This window comes from Agelaius phoeniceus, chromosome Z (assembly GCF_051311805.1).
Source record: "Agelaius phoeniceus isolate bAgePho1 chromosome Z, bAgePho1.hap1, whole genome shotgun sequence".
Lineage (NCBI taxonomy): Eukaryota > Metazoa > Chordata > Aves > Passeriformes > Icteridae > Agelaius > Agelaius phoeniceus.
The window spans coordinates 676258-695286 of NC_135303.1; the positions used below are offsets into that span (position 1 = coordinate 676258).

The window sequence follows — 19029 nt, forward strand, 5'->3', positions numbered from 1 at the left end:
GAAAATGGGTGCATTTCAGGGCTTTCTCTGCCACACTGTGAGCTGGTTTTTCTGACGCTGTTTGTGGCCGCCTCAGCCTCACAGCACGTTTGAGTGGGCTGGAGTTGTCCTCTCTGGGCCTGCCTTAGTGAGTGCTGCTGGAGCAGAGAGTGCTCCCAGGGCAGTGCTGAGCTCAGAACACTCCCCTCATCTCACAGGGAGCCCTGCTCAGCCCGAGTGCTGCTCTCCAGCCTGCTTGGCACCGCTCTGTAAGAGCACTTGCCTGTGAATCATGCTCTGCACATCAGCTCTGAGGACATGTGGAGCTGGGAAATAGCCTCCCTGAGATCAAGCAGGTACAGCATCTGCGTCTTCCCTGTCCACAGAGCCGGCTCCTCTGCAATTGAGGGAAATTAAATTGACGTGCTGGGATTGTCTGGGTTCAGTGTTGACTATTGCTCATCCTGGCTGTTCCTAGGTGCTAATAATAAATAGTTTCCTAGCAGTTCTTGATCCTTTCTACTTTCCAAGACATGAGTGCAATGTGTCTCATCCCATTATTGAGACAGGCAGATGAAAGAAGCCTGAAGATTTCTGTGTGTGGGTGCAGAAGCTGCTGGAAATACAGCTGTGCTTGTGTTTTGTCCTGTGCTACCTAGTTCTGCCCTGACAGAAGGGATGCAGTCTCATGCAGAGCCTGCACAGCCCTTTGCTTTTCTCCATCCTCCTTACTCCATGTCTTTGGCAGCTCCTGCTTCTGAGTTCCTAAAGCTAAAAGAATGTTTTCTTAGAATTCCTTGCTTCCAGGCTCCAGGCTTGTCAGTGTGGTTGGAGTTCTTTTCAGATGTAGTTCTTCCTGAGAAAATCAGAAAATGTGTTGAGAAACGTTGGTAGTTCAGATGGAAAAAGGCAAGCAAGGAGTTTTCCTCAAGTTTTTCTATGTGTGTGTTTATGTATTTGTATGTGTACATGCATGTGAGTAAGCAGATACACATGTATGTGTGTATGTATATTGAAGTGTGTCAGAGTTGCTTCTGGGCTTTTCAGCAGCCTCTGGCATTCAGGAGGGGTCTGGGATGGGGCACTTGGGAAGCTGGAGGTGCTGTGGGGTGCTGTGTTGTATGTAGCATACTGATAACACCATGTGGTGATTTCTGCTCGGTTTTCATGGACAGCAGCCATTTGTGTCAGATACTCAGCAAAGGTGACTGTGCTGCTGTTTTTCTGCAACAGCAGTCTCCATCTCTGCCATCTGAAAGCTGCTCAGAGCAAACGTGGGGAAACACTTGACTCTGCCTGCTTCTAAAAATGTGTGTGCTCAGTGCCAAAAGAACAACTGCTTGGAAATGTCCCTGAGGCTTTGCCAGAGAAGCTGCTGCAGCTCCGTGCCAAGGCTCACCCAAAAAGGGAGGATGGTTGTTCTCCATTTCCACAGACACACTCAGAACTGAGCCCCCTTGATGCCTCAGGTTTTAGCTTTTGTATTTCTCAGATTCTGTGCTGCTTTAATGTGTGGGTATGGGCTCCACATCAGGGCATGGTGAGCTCTGTGCACAGGGCAGGGAGACAAAACAATTCCTGCTCCAGCTGGGGAACAAATGGTCCAAATCTCAGCCCAAGAGCACAAACACCATGGGCTGGAGAGAGAAAAACAAGCAGGGTAGGACTGCAGGGGCTAAAGCTGGAATGGGACAATGAACTGCAAGGTGCAAATGGAGCAGAACTGATCCCAGGGAGAGACCCCGTGCCCGGCCGTGCATTTTGGGGCCATTTTGGTTCATCTTGGGTGCAGCCCTGGCTGGGCTCTGGTGCTGCCCAAGGTGGATCCATGGAGGAGATGCTTTGAATAAATCCCTGCCTTATTCTGGAACTCTGTCCAGCATCACCCCGATAAAGCATCACCCTGAGCTAGGAGAGGCTGGATAACAAAGGTATCCCAGTGGTGACAAGTGAAGGAAATGCAGTTTCTGCCTCTTGGAATCTCTGCTGCTCACAGTGACCCCAAGATGTGTTAGAGAGTGTCTTTTCCTAGCCTGGCACTCAAAGAAGCAGTCAGAGCTCTTCATTTCTCAGTCTCAAGGTTGTTTATTGTTCCTTATTTCTCCTGTCCTGCCCAGGTCCGCTCAGCAGGACAGTCAGAGGCACTCTGCCTGCCCCAGGGCAGGGTTATCTTTTTATACTAAAAACTACCTGTACAATATTTACAGTTACTTTCCAATACCTGTCACCTGTGTTAGACACTGAGCTTCTACTCTAAACCAACCCAAAAGTGCCAACATCACCCAGAAGATGGAGGCCAAGAAGGAGAAAGGCTGGACATGCTCAGATTCCTCCATCTTGCCCCCTGAACCCCCATTCTAAAATCCCAAAAAATCTATTTTTCACCCCATGATAAATTCACTATCATTCTACTTAAACTTTTGTGGCTTGGAATCCTTCATATAAGGTTGGTAATTGTTTTTTCCAAGGGCTAAATCCAAGGCACAGGGGTCTGGGGCTCTGTGCCAGGGTCTCTGAGCCCCCCTGACAGGGTCTCACATCCTACAGGGCAGCCAGAGGAGTTCCCTGGGTTCCCACATCTGCCAAGCATAGTGATAAGGGAAGGTGAGACAGTGTGCTTGGATATCTGAAAGGACTAATGCATTCAGGTTGCCTTGCCCTGCTGGGCAGTGCTGGCACTTTTTCCCTGCAGTGGCAGACTGGTCATCCCAGCAGAGTAAACTATGAGGAATGCAGAGAAAAGAGCAGTTTGAAGAAATTGTACAGGAAAAACTAAATAAATCATTTGTGCTTTAACAGATCTGTGCTTAGCATCAGAAGTAAAAATTTCATACTACATTTTAGGAGCAGACACCTTCCCAAATTCTGTCCCTGTGTTGTGATACAGGGATGTGCAGGGAAATTTTGGTCTGTGCACCCCTGCATTTGAATGTACTAAATCAGAATGGGCATGGCAGAATAAAGGTAAAATTCTGCAGTTACTTGCTTTCCTTAGGAGGACTTACTGAGCTCTGAGGAAACAGTTTGGAGGTGGCTATTTTGCAGTAGGTCTTTATTCACTTTATGCCTGTTTAATTGTGAATTGAACAGAGCAACGCTGAAGTGATTCCTGCTTTATGCAGCAAACTGCAGCTAGCTCTTGTGCTTAAAGCAAGCTCATTCCTAATAAAAGATTTTATTATTTTTTAGATATCTTGAGTCAGTTTCTGTAAATTAATTTTATTTATGTTGTTTCCTTTTAGCTTCTAGCATTTTCATAAATGTTTTTCTTAAGAGACCTTTCTGTCAAAGTTAGAGCACTCTTTTAAATATTTTTCCGACAGCACTTGTTAAGCAACGAATTTTAGGGTGATGCATTGAATTGTCAGATAAATAGAGGAATTAAACCCAGCAGTGTTGATCCTTTTTCACTTTGCCAGCAGGGTGACAGATAAATCAGCCCCTCCAGTAACAGGAGCAGGTTAGGATGCACATGTCACGTTATACATTATTGCATTACTTATTACAATATTGCATTACTTATTACAATATTGCATTGCTCCATTACTTATTGCATTATTGCAGTGTGGTGTGCCTGTGTGTGTTGTAGGATTCGTTCAGCTGTCTGTGGACTCACTGGTTTCAGAGCCTTGGCTGTGGGTGGTGGCGGTGTCCTTGGGCAGATTTTGTGATTTATCTGGAGAGCAGAGGCAGTTCTGCCCCAGATGCCAGGGCAGGGAGGAGCAGGGTGCTCTGGGGGGGCACGGGGGGTTCATCCCTCCCTGGTCACTCAGTGTCCACTCCAGGGATGCAGAAGGGCTGGGCAGGGGGGCTCAGGGAGCTCTGAGGGGTTGGGTTGATCTCTGATGAGCATGGCTTGTTTTCAGGGAGCTGAAACTGCAGCTCCTTTGGAGCTGCTGACAAGAGTGATGTTTACAGAGGCTGATGGTGAATTGACTTCTGATTTAAACAGGCATTGGTGGCTGGAGAGATAAAATAAGCATCGACATGTCATCCTGCCTATAATCAGGAAAATGGCCTTTGGTGATCATCTTGCTGCACAAAGGATACACACGAAAACCTTCTGCAGTAAACTTGATTGTCATGCATCTTGTTAAAAATTTAGGTTTTTTTCATGCATTGAATATGTAACTTTCCATTTTTTAATGCTATCTAAAATATCAAGTGCATACTCTTCAGCCAGAATGTCATATATATATTTGATATTGCTGTATCTACAATACAAATATTAAAATATTTGAAGATCTTTGCAGATCACCGAGTTAATAATTTTAAATTAGTGAATAATTTTTCAATGTTTCCCATTCATTGAGCTGACAAACAAAAATACTGTCAGAAGTCACTGAACATATATTAATTGTAACTATCATATTCCAGAGTTTATGCTGAGGAGTTGGATGCATTTGGTTATAAAAGGGAAGAAAATCACAAATGAATTAAAATTACAGCAATGAATGTTTAAACACTAGAAAGCAAACGGGTGTGGCATGAACCATCCAGTGAAATACACCCCAAAGCCTTCCTTTTTGACTTTCTACAAATCAGCTCTGCAGACCTTGTTAAGCCTTGCTTTTCTGTAGTCATTGCTGTGAAAACATAAAGAGGCAGAAATTAAAAATTCAAACACACAATGGATCATGGTTAGATGATTTGTTTGAAGGATGGAGTTTTGTACCTTGGCTAAAGGTTTATATTTATATTGATAGTTATCAATAGTTATATTTATATTTATATTGATAGTTATCATGGCATTGTTAGTGATACTGCCTTGTGTACTTCACTGTGCCCAGCAAGGGATGAATAAGGCCATCAAAGAAGTTTTTTCTGTCCAAGAGAGAGGGGAAAATGTAGAAAATGATTTATAGAGAGTTCTCAAAGCCTGACAGAAGGCTCACACAGTGTGCAAACCTTGGGACAAGAAATGCCATGGAAGGAATGGGCAGACATTGCTGAGAGAGAGAAATGGAGCTAGAAACAAGCTACAAAGGGTGGCCTTGCAAATCAGGCTGGATACTGTGGAGAAACAGAACTGTGAAAGATGCACTGTAGTGACACCCACGAGGGGTAGTTTTAGATAATTGGCTTTAAGGCGTCTACAGCATGGTGTGGCCAAAGCTGACAGGCCAAGAAACTCTTACAGTGAATTGTAATTAGGAAATAGTTGGCTTCTGATTGTGATGGAGTGAATTATAACATCTGTATTGTCTCACCCTTCAAATGAGACTGAAAATGGAATAGGAGTTTTGAAAACACCTCTCAGCTGCCCCATCTCTGGGTCAGAAAAAGGCATTATCCAACACAAGGGGGAAGAAAACAGCTGACTGGGGTTGGTGTTTTCCTTTGCTTGAAGGATGTTTGCTCTTCCTGAGAAGGGTTGGGGAGAGGGGACTCCAGGGAGTGTAAAGACTGAAAACTTAACCAGATCAGTCAGCTGAAGGCAGAGCAGGATCACTGAGCATGTGCTGGGACAAGTCTTGTTAGCTGGACACGTGTTTTGGAAATTAACTCTCCTTTTTGAGAGCTGGGCCTCAGAAATGTATTGATCCTTTCAGGTGGGGATATGTGGAATGTAAAGCAGAAAATCTGTCTGGTTTTCCCTGTGAAGCTGGAGAGCCCTGCTGAAAGGGTATTGATTATGTATGTATGTATTATTGATCCACGCTGTAATACCTGCACAGTCCCTCTCATTGGCACAGTCCCAGTCTTCTCAAAGCACTTGGCAGATTCACATCCCATGGGGGTGTGAGAGTGACTGGAAACCCTGAGGCCGAGTAGGTTCTGTGTGTGTCTTTTCACTGGAGCTTTCTCCTGGCCCGTGGCTCAGTGCCCACTGTGTAATTCTCAAGGCTGGCAGCCACCTGAGTTCTTCTTTGTGGGTTTTTAACCAGCATTATCTGTTCAGTGCTTATCAACAACTGTGCAAATTGCAGTGATAAGGCAGCATCCAGTCTTCATTCCAGCCGCCAGTCAGGGAAAACAGGCAGTGTGGAAATGCTGCATCTTGTAAAGTTTGGTGTGTTTGGTGGTGCTGTTAAACTGGGAGGAGCTGCTGATACAACTGATATAAGTGATATAACTGCTGGCAGGAGAGGGTTATCAGTAATAACCCATCCTTGGCTGTCTAGACTGCAGTAAGGCTAAAAGAAATCCAGCCCTTTTATAGCTGGCCAGGGTCTGTGCACAAACCCCAGACAGGACAGGGCTGCTGGGAACGTGCCTGGAGCTGTTTGATTTCCCAGCATCAGCCTCATTCCATGGCCATGGCAATGGGAAGATGCCACCAGCTCACATCCCAGGCAGCAGACACAGAACTCAATGTCACAACTCACTCTAGGAGTTTTTTGGCCAATCCCACAAAGCAAAAGCACATTGACAGTGTTTATATCTGTACAGTAAATATTCTATATTGACAGTAGTTCTGTCCAATCACTATAAGCACAGGTACCTGTGGTTAAACAGTGCTTGCTTATTTCAAATACAATACCTGCTTGTGAGCCTTCAAACACAATGCACAGAGCTCCATTATTAAGCTTTAACTTCCTAATATCTTGCTAGATAAACTTTCTGTAGCTTAGGGAGTTATTCTAGACAAGCATTAATACACAGACCATTGCTCTATTTGTCCTTTTCTACTTTTTACATAATTTTTCTGCTGACCAATCTCATGGCTGCTGCTTAGCTCCAATCCCAGTTCTGCTGTCTCTGGGGCCTGCATTTTGCAGCTTTCCCAAACCCCTCTGATTTTGTGGATTCCCACACCTTTAGTTCTACAGCATGGAAAAAAATCTCCCAAAAGATAATTAAATATGGAATGGGACAGGATAATAGCTTAAGTTTGATCATCAGTCTTTAAGAAAAGATAAAGCAAGTAGTTGCTATGATTGGTGAAGACGTGTTAGTATCTACCTTGCAGGTATGCTACACCACCTCTTGCAGTCTCTCTTTTGGCTGTGCTTGCTGCTGTTTGGGTTTGCTTTATTTGCAGTTTCACAAGGGTTAGAAGAAACATTAAAAAAAATACAGCATGCTTGGAAATGTTTTCAACCGACTTTAATAGCTCATCTCTTAATTCCTTACTCATTCAACTCCTAACAAAGCAAAGACAAAAGAAAGTGCACCTTTGTAACCTCCTTCATGAAGGGAGTCCAAAAACCTGAAAGTAATTTTTTTTTTTTTCTTTGCAGGTTACAGGATGACAGAATTAGGTTAGAAAGGATGGAAAACCTCAATTTTGAGTACAGCCATGCTTTCCAGAGGGTTACTGACTTCTATGCAAAAGAGGTGCCTGGTACTGCAGGTATGTTCATTCAGATTTTTATGCAAAAGAAGTGCCCGACATTACAGGTCTTTCATTCCAAACACCTTTGAAGCATGCACCCTATTAGCCTTTACAGTCACACAGGCTTTTGGCCATCTGTGCTTCATTCCCTGCACAGTGGGATCTCATGTTGAGCTTGGAGGCAAAGGAACATTATTTAGATAGAAATGAAACAGGGCTACCATTACTTTTTTTCATAGCTTGAAGGTGTGTGTTTAGACAGATTTAAATTTAAACATGCATAACAGCTGAGGAGGATTACTCAGCGTATGAAATGTTCCTGAAGTTCACAGAACCCTGGGATACTTGGGGCTGGCAGGTTCCTCTGGAGCAGGCAGGGTGCCCTGGGCAGGGGCACAGGAAGGTGCATCTGGGGCTGGGATGTCTCCAGCCAGGGACACTCCAGGCCCTCCCTGGGCAGCTGTTCCAGGGCTCTGCTGTCCCTCCATGGACACAAGTTCTCCCTCCTGCTGCCCTGCACCTCGCTGCCCTTTATTTGATGGCCACTGCTGCTCAGCCTGGCACTGGGCACCATTGAAAAGAGTCTGGCACCATCCTTTGACACTGCCTTGAGGTATTTATATGGATTGATGGGATCCCCTCTCAGCCTTCTCTTCTTTAGACTAATCAGGCTCAGCTCCCAGTCTCTCCTCATAAGAGATGCTCCAGCCTCTTGATCATCTTTATGGCCCCCACTGGACCCTCTACAGCAGCTCCTTGTCTTTCTGGAATCTGGAGCCCAGAATTGAGCACAGCATTCCAGATATGGCCTCACCTGGGCAGGGCAGAGGGGCAGGATCCCCTCCCTGATCCCTTGGGAGGGATGCATTCCCGATGCATTCCCGCATCCCACTGTCCCTCCTGGTCCCCAGGACACTGTCAGCTAATGGTCAATTTGCCACCCACCAGCAAGCCTAGGCCTTTCTCCACAGAGCTGGTCCTTGTGGCTCACTCCCAGTCTGCTCTGGTACTTGGGTTATTCCTCCCAAGGACCTGCAGTTGCCCTTGTTGAGCCTCCTTGGGTTTCTCTCTGCCCAGCTCTGTCAAGCACAATGTGCCCTTGGTGAGCACAGTGTCCCCAAGCCCTGCTGGCCACTGCTGGTGACCTTTCTTTGTGCATGCTTGGTGGTGACCTGCAGAGCCACCTGGTCCATCGCCTTCCCAGGGATGGCTCCTGGGAGTGTCCTGGGCCCTCCCTCTTGCCCTTTTTGAAGACAGGAGTAACATTCTCGTTAACTAAGTTCTGAAGTTCTTGCAGGTGTTACCTGAGAACAGCTTTAGAAACATCCCTGAAAAAGCTGAACTGTGTGGGTTTTTAAAAATACCAGTTTGTGGTATCGTGGAGGGAGTTTTCCTGTTGCTGCAGCTGGAACAGGCACTGTAGAAGAGCGCTGTGCTCAAAAATGAAGATGTCAGAATTCCATTCTTAGTTTGTATATTTAGAAGTTTGTTATGCCAACAGTTAGTAATTTTTTATGAAGAAAAACTCATGAGTCAAATGTTTTCTTTCATCATGTGTTTACACTGTTGCAATGTGTCTGCATTATTTGGAATTAGAAGTGTTATTTTGGAGCCTTGCTTTATGTTGATTTATAGATGTCATAAAACACTGTATATACATGACAGATTTCTATTAGAATAAATTGAAAAGCAGATCATCCTTTTTCTACACAGTGGATTAACCAGAAAATAAACGTTTAACAAGAAAAATTTTTTTTTCAGGTCCTCAAAACCTATCTGTAATACTAAGCTTGGATAAGCCTGTTATTTGCTCTCTGGCAGCAGTAATTACATATCTCAAGGAATTTAATTTGGAAAAGATGCTTTACAATCCTGGGTAAGTTTCCTTATATAAATTTCCAATTCAAAGCACCACTTCTTGCAAGTTTTAGTAGACAGTGTCCCTGATTGTAATGAAAAACTTGCTAGTGATAAACATAGTCTTTGTAAAAATTACACCTTCCATTTGATTTCCTAATCAGAACTCAAAGAATCAAGTGGTTCCTTTGAGTGGTGTTTGAGGAGAACCTTTATGAAGTTTGTGTAGACATTACTGTCAGTGATGTGAATGAGCCTGTACTGCTGCCAGGTGATACTGAAAACAAAAAAGGTGCAAAAACTGGTAGATACTAGGGAAAAGATTTTAAAGTTTGCTGGTATCAGCTGTTGCATCTCAACCTCAGTTTTATTGTGTAACCAAAATGTGGGGCTTTTCTGGGCAGCTTTAAAAAAAATAAATTGCTGTTGCAACGTAGCTTTGCAGATGTCATTGCAGTTTGCCAGCAGTGTGTAAATACTGTTTTCTTTCTGTAGCTCTGGAGGCAGGTATAAACTCTGTGTTGTAATGATCAGGCAGTCTGTTTCAGTTGCTGAATGGAGTTACCAGTTTTAGGGAAAACTGTTTAACACATCCTGGCTTTCTGAAAAGTCCCTTGGCTGGACTCAGGGGTAAGCAGGAGTGGGGAGGAGGGTCATGGCAAAAGCTGTTGCTAGAGCACCACCATTTGTGCAAAGCTTCTGCAAAACCACACTGACATGAATGTAACCTTGTCACCTCTTAAGCAGTCCCAACACTTCGGTTTATTAGATATGCTGAGATGAGTATTCAAGATTTGTGACAGGCTTATGCAGGTGGAATCAAATGAAAAAGGAAAGATGTCACTGTTAAAGCTTCTCTTATCCTGTCTTGCATGAGTATAAATCATTGCTGTCCTACCTGGCTTAGCTTTGGAAATATCGTTGAGGCTTATTAAATAAAACAGCTTTATCTGTCTTGGATCCTGTACAAAATATTCCCCCCAGTTGTCTCAGTACTCCTCTGCCCCATAAGTATGCAGGATTTAATAAAGTCAGTCTGGCTGCAGAGTGGGAACTTAGAAATATGTCGTGTCATTTGTAAATCATTCACATGTTGTGTGGGATTCTGAGAGTTTGAAGCCCAGTTTTGAAGGGCTCCCTGCATGACCAGTTTAGGTTACCAGCTGCATTTAACACATCAACTGCAGGTGCCAGCTTTACACACTGCTTAAACACTCTCCCAGGTGTCCACCACGATATTTGGAAACGATATATGTGTTCTGAATTTTGGGATGGATTTCTTTCCCCAAGTTACCCTTCCCTCCAGGATGTACTTGAACGTTATCAACAGGTTTGATGTGCTTATAGAGCTGATGGGGAAAGAGTTCCTGTGGCATCTTCCCTGCTGATCCATCAAGGGGTGTGCTGATCTGGGGTGCCCCTGCACTGTGCTGTGCCTGCATTTCTTCTTTGGCTGCCTTTAAAAAAAAAATAAATTGTTTTTTTAATATGCTGGCTTAGGTGGAGAAATCTTGTAGAACTTTTGAGGAAGAAAATGAATTTCAAGGAAATGCCATTTCATGGTCAGCTCGTGGGTCACTGCTGTCACAGTGCCCTGTGTGCAATCACACAGGAGGTGAATGTTCTTTCAGCTGGAGAAAATGTGAAATCCATCTTTTATGTAGAAGTAATTCTCTAGCAGAGGACAAATATAATTACGTGGAGGCTTATGTAGCAGCAGTCAGTCACATATCAAGTACATTATAGACTGGGAAGGAAAAGCACAAAATCTTAGCATTGGCATTTGCCTGCTGAAGGTTGCTCTAATGGATTTCTGGGGACTGTATGAGTATCTGAGGGAAAAGGCAAAGAAATACTTAATACTTTGGTGAAGTTCTGTGAAGAAATAAAATAACATTTCTTGAGATAACTTTTGCTCAGGAGCTTGGATTCTGCTGTGTTTGTTTCTAAAGCCTTTGTGCTCCAACTACCCAAGTTCCACTTGCTGCTTGTAGTGTGTCATGGGGATCAACAAACTGAGCCAAATATTCAGAAAAACTCAACTTCAATATTTTTTCCTAATCCCAGTGAAATACTGTCTAAATATTGAACAGTGAGAGACTTCTAAGCAAATAATGTCAGGCTCATTAATGTCCTGAATTAGGAAAGAGAGGAGAATTAACTTCCATTGCATTGTCAAGGAACCTGAAATTCCTAGAAGAATTCAGGTCAGTGAGCATATAGAGGTGAGTCAGAGAGCACGAAGTGGGAGTTGTGAGGTGGTTTTCAGTTTGTTAATGTGTCACAGGTCTGGATGAAGAACACCCATTTGATAGGAAGAATGACAGAAAAATCCATTTCACCTCTGTACCTTCTTTGGACAAACACTCTTCTCCCAGCTGAAAAAAAAAGTTTCCATTTCAGTTTAGTAGGAAGAGTCATAAGTTACCATGTGAGTCAAGGAATTGGTGGGGTGAAGCAGGTTTTGCTCTCATATTTCGATGAAGCTTTTAAATCTACTTTTAAGATCCTAAAACAAGCAAACCATGACAAAGAAATAACGATTTCTGCCACAGCAGGACCCCAAGCTTGGCTTGGTTGCTTTAGACTTCCAGCAGCAAGTAAAAATACATTTAATAATAAATGGTAAAAGTTTCTGTTAACCAGTGTATTCTAATACATTTACATACAGAGAGACCTTTATTAAAGGCTTTTGTCAAGCCCAAGTTAGTACACATGTAGGAGGGATTTTCAAGCACATTTGAGTACCCAATTTTGTTTGAAAAAATCATCATTGGCATAGCAGTTGCTGAGGAAATGTGTCGTGGTGTGTTTCAATTTTACCTCTGTGTTTTTCAGCATGTTGGATATAGAGGAGAGAGACTTGTAGGTAGTGGTTTGTAAGTTTTGAACAGTGATGGATGAACTTCAAGAAATCATACACAAAACAAAAAGGGATTCAGATCAAAAGTTCTAGCCCTGTGGAAATACTCACTAATGAGTTTAAACCTGGTTAATTAAACACAAAACATAGTCTTGGGCTTGTCATCCTTTGCTACACAGATTGTGGTAAATGTCTTTGGTATGGAACCTAAGGAAAATTAGTCCTTCTGAAAAATGGAGAGACTTGTTTTTGCTTCTTAAAGCTTTTAGGGATTCCTGCATTTATTGTCTGTGTAAGTTTATTCAGTGGTTTATTCACCGCTAGAGATCTCAAAGACAAAGACCCTGGAGCTCTGTAAAAGGTAATTGAGCAAAGAAAATCTTTTGCTTTCAGGGTGCCTTGCAGCTTCACTCAGAAGCATTAGAGATTTGGAAAATTAAAGTAGTTGAAAGTTCCCGATCTAAATAACATGCATTCACTTAGGCTGAGATACCGAGTATGAAATTACACGTATTATCTCCTGTGGAGAAAATAAGGGATACACATAGCACATTAAAACCACCTTTTACTGCAAGCTTCTCGAGAGGCAAAATCACAGAATCCCAGACTGGCTGGGATCAGAAGGGGCTTTCAAGCTTCTCCAGTGCCACCCCTGCCATGGCAGGGACACCTCCCAGTGTCCCCAGTGTCCAGCCTGGCCTCGGGCACTGCCAGGGATGCAGGGCCTGCCCACCCTGCCAGGGAACAGTTCCTTCATGAAACTGAATCTCTCCTACCTTAGTTTAAGGCTGTTGCCCCTTGTCCTAACTGCCTGTGTAGAAAGTTGCTCTACTCTTTTTGATAAACCCCTTAAGTACTGAAAAAATGACAGAGATGATCCTGTTTCTCCAGTTACAATAATAACTGAAGTCTGGGGATGTGCTGAATCAGAACAGTAACCTTTTCATACTCATCACCGTGTGGTCCTGCTCTGAAAAAGTAATTTTATGGGCAGGAACCTCATTCTCATGAGCGTTCCCTGTAAGATTCCTAAATCTCCCTGGAAGCTTCTGTTTGTTTACTCTTTTCATTCCTCTAAGCCCAGAGAGGACTTGACCCTGCCTTGCCACGCTCCTGTTATGGACTTCCCAGCTGTGTCCATTGCTTTCCACGGGGTTTTGTGCTGCTGGGGTGCTCGGAGAGTTGCAGAGAGTTGTGCTTTGAAGCTGGGGGTCACAGTGTCACCTGCAGCAGGAGTTTTGGCCCCGTGGTGCTGTCCGGGTGATTTCTGGAAGGTCAGCAGTGCAGGGAGGGCTGGCAGCAGCGCACCAGCCCCTCACACCAGGCTTCTGCTGAGACCTCTGCTGCAAGACCAGCCCTGACTTAATGGTTACCCACAACCTTCTCCTGCCATTTGGTCCCTAAATACCTTATAAAGAAAGTGTTTGTTTTTTTTTTTTTCCACATTTTTATCAAGTTCTGATCCCAAGCTGAGGGAAGATGAGTGGGTGGAAGCAAAACATGTTCTGTGCTGTGACATGTGGAATTGTTGGTTGGGCATATCCTGCAGTTGATCTTGGCTGTTACTCATGTACTCTAAACTCTCAATTACCACGATTAATAGCAGAGTGAGGTAACTCAGATAAAGAAAACACCTGGGTAACGTGAGACACACATAATTTATGCTGTGGAAACAACTTCAGCTTGTCTGATCTGCAAGAACTGTAAATACTCTGTGAAAGAAGAGTAAATCCACTGTGCAGTGGAGCAGAGTGAATTGTCTTCAGGCGCTCCTGAGCAGCCCTGCTGTGAGCAGAGTGTGTCCTGTGCTAGCTGCTCTAAAGCCAGGAGAGCTGTGGCAGCACCAGGACCAGGACAATCCACAATCCTGAGGCTCTGGTGTGACAGGAGCATCCTCCTGGCTTTGGAGAGCAGGTGGGAGGGCTTGGCTCTCTCCCAGCTGGGTTTAAGAGACCAGAGGCTGGGCCAGTGGCAGACTGGGAAATTGCATTGGTCCTGGGTGCAGAAAGGTGCCTTTGGAGCAGCAGATGGGATTTGTTGTTTTATGCAGGGAGTGGGAGCCAGGCAGAAATCATTCCTAATTAATTTTTGCCAGTGTCAGCAGTTGTGACTGAGGAAAATAAAAAGAAGTATTGTTTTGTTGCTTACAATGTTGTGTAATTTGGAAAGTGTTGCTGGTTTTGACTCCAGTGTTTTCTTTTGCTGGTCAACTTCCTTGGTTTCTGAAATAGCACACAAAGCAGAATAATTATGACTATGGGTACAGTTCTGAGTCAGCTGTACTTCCAAGCTGTCATTAAACTTCTTGAGGGCCCTCAGTTGAATCTGCTTTTTTTACAATTCTGTGGAAAATACTTCTAATTTGACCCATTATTTAGGAAAAAATTTGGTAGCAGGCCCAAGCACCTGCATATGACATAAATATATAAGATTAGTCTCTGAATATTTCATATTTCTGAAAGTTTTGGTTTTTAGTGTAGGAGCAATGCAGCTGTGTGTCTAAGAGGAAAAGGTAGGGCAATCAAGTACTTTTCCAGAGGGTTTAAAATTGAATGCACTGAAAAACTTTCTGTGGGTCAAAAAAGTCAAGAAAACTGTTTTAAATCTTGCCCAGCAAGTGATTCTGCTTAGTCTAGGACAGGGAAGAGTGTCCTAGATTCTGTGCAAAGGGCAGTCAGCAGGATGATTAACCCAGACAATCATGACTTGATTTGTCAGAAGCATTTAGGGAGGATATTGCACTTCACAGTCCTGACTACCGAGTGTGTGCCTGAGACTGAAATGATTGTCAGGCCTAATGTGACTGCACAGCTAATACCAGCATTTTATTAATGGTGATTCTAAAGCAACACAGCCTTTGGGTTGGCCTCATCCAGTTCTGCTAAGGAGTATCAAAAAGTCAGGTAATTTTGATTATTTCATATTAAACCAAAATAAAATATTTTCAGTTTCCCCTGTTTCTGTTTTCCTACATAATGGCACTTGCAGGCTGTTAAAATTTGCAGCAGTAATGGCAAAAAATATGTCTTTTGATACAATATTTTGATGATGAGTTGTGTCAAAAAATTGTTCCATTCTTGAAGTATTAATTGTTAGTCCTGTCAGTGCTAAATTGTAAACTGAATAAATTAACCACTTAGTGGAAAAGGGTTAGATAATAGGAGGGCTGGATTTTATTCAGAGCTTTGTCAGAGTCATTGTAGGAAATGGGGAAGTGAGTCTGAAATTTTATATTCCCAAGCAGAAAGTTAAAAGAAGTTACTAGTGTTCAGTTCTTTAATTTGTTTGAAGAGATTTTAATTTCTTGCTTGACTTTTAAGAATTTATGCGTGAAGCTGTTGAATTCTCTAATGTGAAACACCTGAGAGTGTTTTAGTGTTCTGCCCATGCCCAAATTTAAGATAAAACATCTGAAATTCCTCTCCCCAGCAATTTCAAACGGTTGTCCAGTGAAACTGAATACATGACAATTAATGGGACAACAATGAAAAATCTTGAAATTTTACAGAATCAGGTAAGGACAAATGTAACATTTTTTAATAAATGCTGAGATTTTCACAGCTGCTTGACTTACTTTTCCCAATGAAGTTCATCAGATTTGGCAATCTGACCCATAAGTCTTAAATTGTTTCAAATGGGATCAGACTGAAGGGAGATAACATTTTCAGAAGCATAAATGAAGTTACTCTGTACTAGCTTTTAGTATGAGCTAGTAACTGTGCTGCACTTTGACTAACAAAGAACTTTCCTGAAAATTAATTTCTTCAGCAACTGCAGTTATGTCTGCAAGTAGAGCTTGTTTTTGTGCTCCTGCTCACAGCTTTATGCACAGACTTATTTTAACTGTTTATTTTTGTCCTGGTAATTTCCTAAAAACCATTTTCTAGCCAAAGGAAAAGCATACTTAAGTATTTTACTACTGCTGGAGGTTGTTCATGTAAGGCATTGGTGATGAATGAAATTGATAATGAACGTACAGTTGCCATGCCTTAGAGCCCAAGCACAATGTTTTGAATAATGTGAAGGTCCTCCCACTGCAAAACTGACAGGCCAGGTGAAAATAATTAAGTTATTTTGTTATTTCAGACTGACATGAAAACAAAAGGAAGCCTGCTCTGGGTGCTGGATCACACTAAAACTTCGTTTGGACGTCGAAGGTTGAAGAAATGGGTGACCCAGCCCCTGCTGAAACTGAGGTGAGGTGGTTCCTTGTGCTGGGCTCAGCCTCTGGTTTCTGCCTGTGATACTGAGAATGCTAAATGATTTTGTTTGTCCAGAATACCTGGGATCCACAGCAGAGTCTGCTCAGCAAATGGCACAGTAGCAGTGATGGGTGCTACATTGAGGTTTGCAGGAGCCAGACCACTCTTGTGGGCTCAGATAAAAAGTAATGGGTTTGGACCAAGTTAGAAGTTCTTCTGCAGGAATCAGAGTGGGCACCATTCTGATTCTGTGCCCTTTTTCAGACAATGAATGAGGATTGGAGCTTTTGTTCCTAAACTTGTCAATTAATGCTGGATATCTTCCTTGCCTCACAAGTATTTACATTTAATGTGTTTAATTTCTTCTGAAGTAGCTGTGGGTAGTTTTGTTTTCCCTGTATATGATGTATTGCAGAGGAGGGTTCCTTTTTATTAATGTTATTAGTCCTGAAAGGTGATGATTATTTGGCCACTCCAGTGTTGTGACCTCTGCTTGATTTATCAGTGCTTTAGAAATGCTGTGTTTTGTAGCAGTACCATGCTGGTTCTCACTTATCTCAGTTTTGAAATGGACTCCATCTTTTCTGATTTCTCTGGGCAGACTCGATTTGAGTGCTGTGGTTGAATGTGTGGTAAATGGCAGTGTTGGGTCCATGGGCTGCATTTGCCCACAGTTTGAGTTTTTGGATCCATTCATTTGAGTATGTGTTTCCTGAGCATTGTCAATGCAGAGTTCATTGAAGCTGTCACTTTGCTCCCTTCACTTGTAGCATACAGGAGATGATATTTTGACTTGGTTATCCACAGTATTTTTCCCCTCTGTTTTACTGTTGAAAATAAATTAAGCAGTTTTAATGTTCATTACTTTCTGACAGGTTTAAATAGTGAGATATGCCATTGTTTTAGCATCTTGCTGTTGTTGGTAATTTACAACTGTTTCTTCAGAAGCATTTTTTTCCCTTGACCAAATCTAGTATGGTGAAGCACTATACTGCTGCAGCATCACTGCTTAATTTGCTTATTAGCCTTTTTCTAATAAGTTAATTTCAGTGGCCCTTTTAAAAAAAATTCTTCGGGTAATAGCTTTCATGCATCTTTCCCACTTCCAAAGGCTTTTGGTGTAACCATCCTAAACAGCATGGGAGTTAACCAGGCCATTGTGTCATGAAGAGCATTTAGGTGGAATTTCAGGGCTGCTTTGCAGGGATGAATGTAAATAAACCAGTTTTTATTCCCCTCCCTGCCCTGGAGACATGCCGGGTGTGTGTGTGCAGCTGTCAGTGGAGGGAGCCAGAGCACTGAGGATGGTCCTGGGCAGGAGCTGGCTGGGCTCCTCGTGGGGCTGGCCTCACTGAGTGACCACAGCGAGTGACCACAGCGAGTGACCACAGCGAGTGACCACACCCGTGGGGCAGCAGCAGCAGCAGCTCAGCCACCCCTCCACAGGGGAATGGAGCTCCTCCTGCCACCCAGCACAGCAGGCAGAAACTGCTTCCCCAGCCCTCCAGGCCCTCTTTGTTAACCAATATATTTGGTTTAAATTCTCCCTTGTCTCAGTGCAGAACCAGCCTCACAGGTTTGTAGTTTTGTTTCCTCCTCTTAGCTCTCTCTCCTTCCTCCTTCTGCTTGGCATTTTCAGGCTGCTTTGGCTGGAGGTGATGGTGCTCCAGCCACTACTTGAGGCTAAAAAAGCTGTTTTGCTCTGTGTACTTCTCCCTTTCTGACTCTCAAGTTGTAATTTTACATAGTTAGTGCATCAGGCATCTGGCAATATTGTTCCCAGTAATGCACACAAATACACTCAGAGAACATTCCGTAATTGCAATTCACCTGTGCCTCCTGGAGTGACATTCTCAGAGGAAGTAAGGCTCCTGTACTGCATCTTTTCCAGTCAGTGAGTAGGTGTATCAAGAAGTGAGAGGGTGTAATTACTGCTTTATACATTAGAGTTGAAAATCACTTGGGATGATGACTAAATTTCCTGTGAAGAAACCATACATTAGGGTGAATAAAGATGGAATGTGTACAGACTCATTTGGGCAAACTTGAAGATGCTCTCTAAATCATCAGTGATGCAATACATGTAGAGACAAGATGTACACATTTGGGAAAAAAAAGAAATGGCAGAAAAAAGTTTAACCAAGAGGTCTGTAGTGTCAGTAGTCACAGTTACTCACCGGGGTACACAAAGATAATGAGATCAGAGCGCATCAGTCTCTAGCAACTGAGGTTTTCAGGAGGAATGGGGAAGGTTGTTTTTCTGCAGAAATGAGGTATTTGCGAGTTATAGAAGTGCTGTCTTACCTCTGAAGTCCAAGTTCCATGGAGTGCCTTTCTCACCTGGTGTCTGTAGGTGGAAGAGAAGGGGACGATGGTCTGGAGGGTTTGTGGGAGAGGGGAGGCTGCTGTCCCCACTCAGGCAATGGGGTGCCAGCAGGAAAGGGACCAGAGCAGCCAGGGGGCTCAGGACAGCTCTCAGCATCCAGGGTTGTGTGCAGTGCTGGAATCTGAAATGCAGGGAGCCCTCAGAACTTTGGGTCTGTAAGCCAAAGCTTAGAATTAAACCCAGGGTTTGATCTGAGACCTTGGGAAAGGCTCCCAAACTCAGGTGCTAGAAGGGAGATTGTGGATTTGTAGTTTAAAGCAGAGACACATTGAGCTAAGCAAAGGAAAGTTCAGAGTTTTAGAGTTTAAGATACAGAAAAGATAAAAGTAGTTACAGAGGTAAACAAGGAGTTTAGAATGCAGTGCTGTAGGTTTGTAGGTCATAACATGATTGGCTAAGGAAGCTTACACTGTAGCATGAGTCCATAAGAGAAAATATTTAAGGATTTATTCAAAAGCATAAA

General features: G+C 43.2%; 1 protein-coding gene across 1 annotated transcript in view; it reads left to right on the top strand.

Annotated features, from left to right (window-relative positions):
- Positions 1 to 19029, top strand: part of MSH3 (mutS homolog 3) — a 95511-nt gene that overhangs the window by 27805 nt on the left and 48677 nt on the right. Inside the window, exons 9-12 of the mRNA XM_054651654.2 lie at positions 7164 to 7276; positions 9020 to 9134; positions 15408 to 15492; positions 16065 to 16174. Coding sequence (XP_054507629.2) covers positions 7164 to 7276; positions 9020 to 9134; positions 15408 to 15492; positions 16065 to 16174 — 423 coding nt within the window. The remainder of the gene's footprint in view (positions 1 to 7163; positions 7277 to 9019; positions 9135 to 15407; positions 15493 to 16064; positions 16175 to 19029) is intronic.